The sequence below is a fragment of the Buceros rhinoceros genome, unplaced genomic scaffold (genome assembly GCF_000710305.1).
Source record: "Buceros rhinoceros silvestris isolate BGI_N320 unplaced genomic scaffold, ASM71030v1 scaffold14527, whole genome shotgun sequence".
Lineage (NCBI taxonomy): Eukaryota > Metazoa > Chordata > Aves > Bucerotiformes > Bucerotidae > Buceros > Buceros rhinoceros.
In genome coordinates, this window is record NW_010421671.1 from 24,621 (window position 1) to 28,764 (window position 4,144).

Sequence of the window (4,144 nt, forward strand, 5' to 3'; positions counted from 1 at the left end):
CTCTGCATCCAACCTATGCCTCCTTCATCATCTACGGATATCTGTGAGAGAGGTGCCATTTCTAAACTGTATTCCCAAAATGTTTTCCAGTTTGGTGGATGTGGGAGTGATCATTGAAGCTGAGAGAACTCTGGCTGGAAACTACCAGTTAGTTAACAAGGCAAAGATGATGATAGAAAAACAGTAAAGCAAGTAAAAGCAGGTATCTTGACACAGGTACAAAAGAACTGGACCAAATTTGTACCTCTGGCCTGGGGCAGATAATTGTCCAAGTGCAATCTGAAGCCACCCCTGTGGAAATCTGGGAGGGGATAACGAGCGTGTAGGAGACAGAGTAGCCTATACCCGAGCCCAGAAGGGCTCATTTTTGATGCCTGAACTTGTCTCAAGCACAAGATGAAGTGTCTGTCTCCTACATCCCCTATGGCTCAACCTCGATGCAGGTGCATTATTCACCTTGTTTGGGCACCCAGGTGAATCTCCACCCTCCAGCATCATCTCTGCGCACAAAGGCTTGTCCTTGTTGGAAAGTGTGCGTTCTCACGTTGCGGTGAGGACTTAGAGATGTTGTGAAGGCCACTTCTGTTTTGTTGGGAGACAAATCGCTTGTCAAATAAGGCAACTCATAAGCTGCAAGGGAAGAAATGCTTGGCACTGATGAGGAGACACATGGTACTGAAGAAAACTGAGGGAGGCAGGAAGAGTCCTCACTGCATGAATGCGTACTGCTGTTAGCTGGAGGCACATGGTTGCAGCTACACGCTCCTGCTGCTCCTTCACTGTGGTCATAGTCTAGTGCTTCACCAGGGCTCAGGTGGAATGTGTCTTTTCCGAGGTCTGAGGACGAGGCACTGTAGTTAGCTGAAGTTTCATCTATGGTGTTGATGTCTTTTAATCCTAAAGTCTGCAAGACCCAGCTGTCCACAGTAGGGCTGACTTGCTCTTCACAGGCAGTGAATTCATTAAAGAGGTTCCTTCTAGCTTTGGAAGCATGAGGAGTTTCTTGAGGAACAAAGCAGTAGTCCTCTTTTAGTCTCCTTTTGGTGTTTTTGAGAAGAGTACAGGTTTTTTGGCCATGGCAGGACAGTAGTTTCTATTTAAAAAAAAAAAAAAAGAGGTGGAGAGAGAATATTAAAATCTGAATTTCTAGCTACCTGGAAGCAACATGTTTCTGATCTCAGATTTTAGATGGGCAAGATGATTACTACTGTTCTTAAAAAAAGAGACTTTTTTTTTTTACACCCTATGCTAAAACCCATGGATATGACAATTGTCTGTCTTTACAGTGTCTGCAATAATCCAGTCCCAGAAAGAGAAGAATTTGACAATGCCAATAAGGCCTGTGCTTTGATCGCATTCTCTCTCAGTATGGTGTGAAACGAGAGCTCCTGCCTGACTGTATGACACTCCTCTGCCGTGTTGCTGCCAGCAGCATTTGGCAGGTGAGAAGGCTGTGGGGGCGATCGTGGCGACCTGACAAAGGAGAATACGAAAGTAAGTCATCCTGGGGCAGGTGTAATCTTGGCCAGGGAGCGTTCAGAGCAGCAGACTGAGTAGCTCTGAATTCTAATCCATCTCAGTTGTAATTATCCCTGGACAGGGGCCTTTCAGGCATCCAGGGATGGTCAGAGGAAGGCACCAATAACAAGGAAGTTCCCCACACCCACCACATCATGAATTCCCTGCTCAGACACCTCCTGTGATGGTGTCACACTGGACCCTCGTCCACAAGACACGAAGGAGTGGCCACGTCTCCTTGCTGTGCCCAACAAAGAGCAAGGTTTTGGCATGGGAGGGGGGACATGCCACACTGTCAGCTCAGAACAGGATGTAATAGGAAAGTCTGTTGGTTTTTTACAGCTTTTTTTAGCTTGTGCCCAATCCACAGAGCTGCGCAAATAATTAGTAGTTCGGTTCCACGGGCAAATTGGAATAGTAAAAAATGTCTTCAGGATGACAAGAAACAATTATCTTTATTTTGGACAAGAGACAGAGAGTCAAAATATTTAATCACAAAACCCCTTCACACTGAGTTTAACAGAATGTTTCATCCAACCTGAAGTGTTTAATTTTGTATTTCACCTTTAAAAAAACCCCATAACTTTTTAATTAATAAATTTGAAAAAACTTAGAAGATCAGTATTCTAATGTGAATGAATAAATTGTATCATTGGAAGATGACTAAACCAGAAAGCACCCAAAATACAAACAAAATGAAAAATTAATCCTCTTTGAAAGGGATAACTGACAAAACAGGCAGAGTCAAGAATTATATGTTCAGATTTGAACATCTCACTGAAAAAAAGCATTAGATGGAATAATTTTACCTTGCTTATACACTTCACTTCTAAGCTAAACTTGGTTACACCATGGGCTCTACTGTCTCCACAGTCAGAACCTGTCAAGATGTCATTCCTGGGGGAAACTGTCACCATGACCAGCAGTCTGGCAGCTCTGTGAAGTTACACAGATCTCACACTGCAGGTTGTCTACACTCACTTTCCATGTATTTTAATGGCATGTACCTATTCAACCCGTTCCTTCCACACACGTCTATCCACAGCTTTGAACACAATACCTTGGCTTTTTCTTCTAAACACTTAATCAGGGCAGAATTCAGGTATTGTCGGAGGTTATTATTTTCTTCATGTAACCTAGCAAGTTCCTCTTCCTTCTGAAGCAAAGTATCTTGAAGCTGTGGAATAGAGATATTGATGAATAGATGTTGACTCTGTAACTTAATAGCAATTGCCCTATGGTACAGGCTGCTTGGATTTGATGATCTGTGTGTTTGTTTTGTGAACTCAACCCACCCCCTCTAGCCTCTTGTCTCTGTAAATCTAAGTGGCATGATTGTTCAGTTTTCACTTTTGACTTCCTTTATTGAGTGTTTGATAAGGAAAAACCTGTAACCATGGAATAGTAACTGAAAAGAATTACAGGTAGTCCCATGAACAGCCAGAAACAGTCATGGGCATGACAGCAGCTGCCAGATCTCCTCCTGAGCAGCAGTAAACATGTCTCATTCCTCCTCATTCCCATTTATGGTCTGCTGGTGGAGAAAAGGAGAAGGTGGAGCAGCAGACTAACAATTTATGGAGGTGGAGTGTTGAAAGAAGACACAGCTGCCATTTGTTATGATACAGTAGCACTCAGTGACCCCTTCAGTTCTGGACCCTACTGTCCCAGTCCCAGAACATGCACAGAGCTGAGATAATCCCTGGTCCCAAGAATCTAACACTTTTTTCATGAGAAAAACACTTTTTCATGTATTTGCAAGACATTTTTTCCTCCTGATCATAGATCTGGAGACTCCTTCAGGAGTACAAAGGATCTTCTGCTAAGGACTTTGGGCATCTGCTGACCACAGGCTGAAAAGCACAGATTTAAATGATTGAGGTAGAACCAAAGAAAGAACTACACTGCTGTCTGGAAATAGGGTTTAATTCTAGGGAACTTGAAATTAGTAAATGAATTGTCAATGTCCTCACTGTGTCAAAATAATTCCAACTACTTGATTGGAGTGATCTGCCTAGGGTTCCTTTCTCTAGGACTGTTCAGAGTTTCTCCTGCCCCTTGATGGAATTTACAAAAAAGGAAAGAAGAGAGAAAATATAATGCTTATTGGTCAAAATGGGTCATCCTCCATATAAGTGGGTAATTCCGGTGGAATCATTTCCTATGAAGTTAATCCTGGTGGACTCAATAGGACACACACTATGTAATTTTAGTCAACAGCATGAGGCTCTGCGTCATCAGAACCCGAGGGACTCCCTGGTCATGCCCTTGGTCTTCTCTAGTGCCAAGTCAGCTGGTGCAATATGGTGTAAGAAGCTTAGGGATTAATAGGGAACCCCACAACAGTTGTCCCAGCTTCATGGGACAACATGGAGGAGACCTATACTTGCAGCAAGGAACAAAGCCCACCCAAATAAAGTGGTTTCTCACCGTTTCTCACACCTGTGCCAGTAAGAGGATGATGTGCCATAAACCAGCCCAGAAGGTGCAATATGTGATACAAAGTTCAGGGAACCTCGACGAGAGAAACCGAGGTTGCAGGGGGGCGCAGAGCCTTTACCTGCTTGTTTCTGTAAAGCTGAGAGGACAGCTGGTCTCCCCGCCACGCCGCGTCCTGGGCACCGAG

The 4,144-nt window shown here is 43.8% G+C and overlaps 1 protein-coding gene across 1 annotated transcript; it reads right to left on the bottom strand.

Moving 5' to 3' along the window:
• Positions 1 to 448: 448 nt before the first annotated feature.
• GMNC (geminin coiled-coil domain containing) lies at positions 449 to 4,141 on the bottom strand (the record flags this gene model as incomplete). The annotated part of the gene is made up of 3 exons (XM_010139772.1): positions 449 to 1,093; positions 2,579 to 2,695; positions 4,079 to 4,141. Coding segments are annotated over 3 exons (825 nt in total), but the record flags the coding sequence as incomplete, so codon positions are not given.
• Between the last annotated feature and the right edge of the window lie 3 nt (positions 4,142 to 4,144).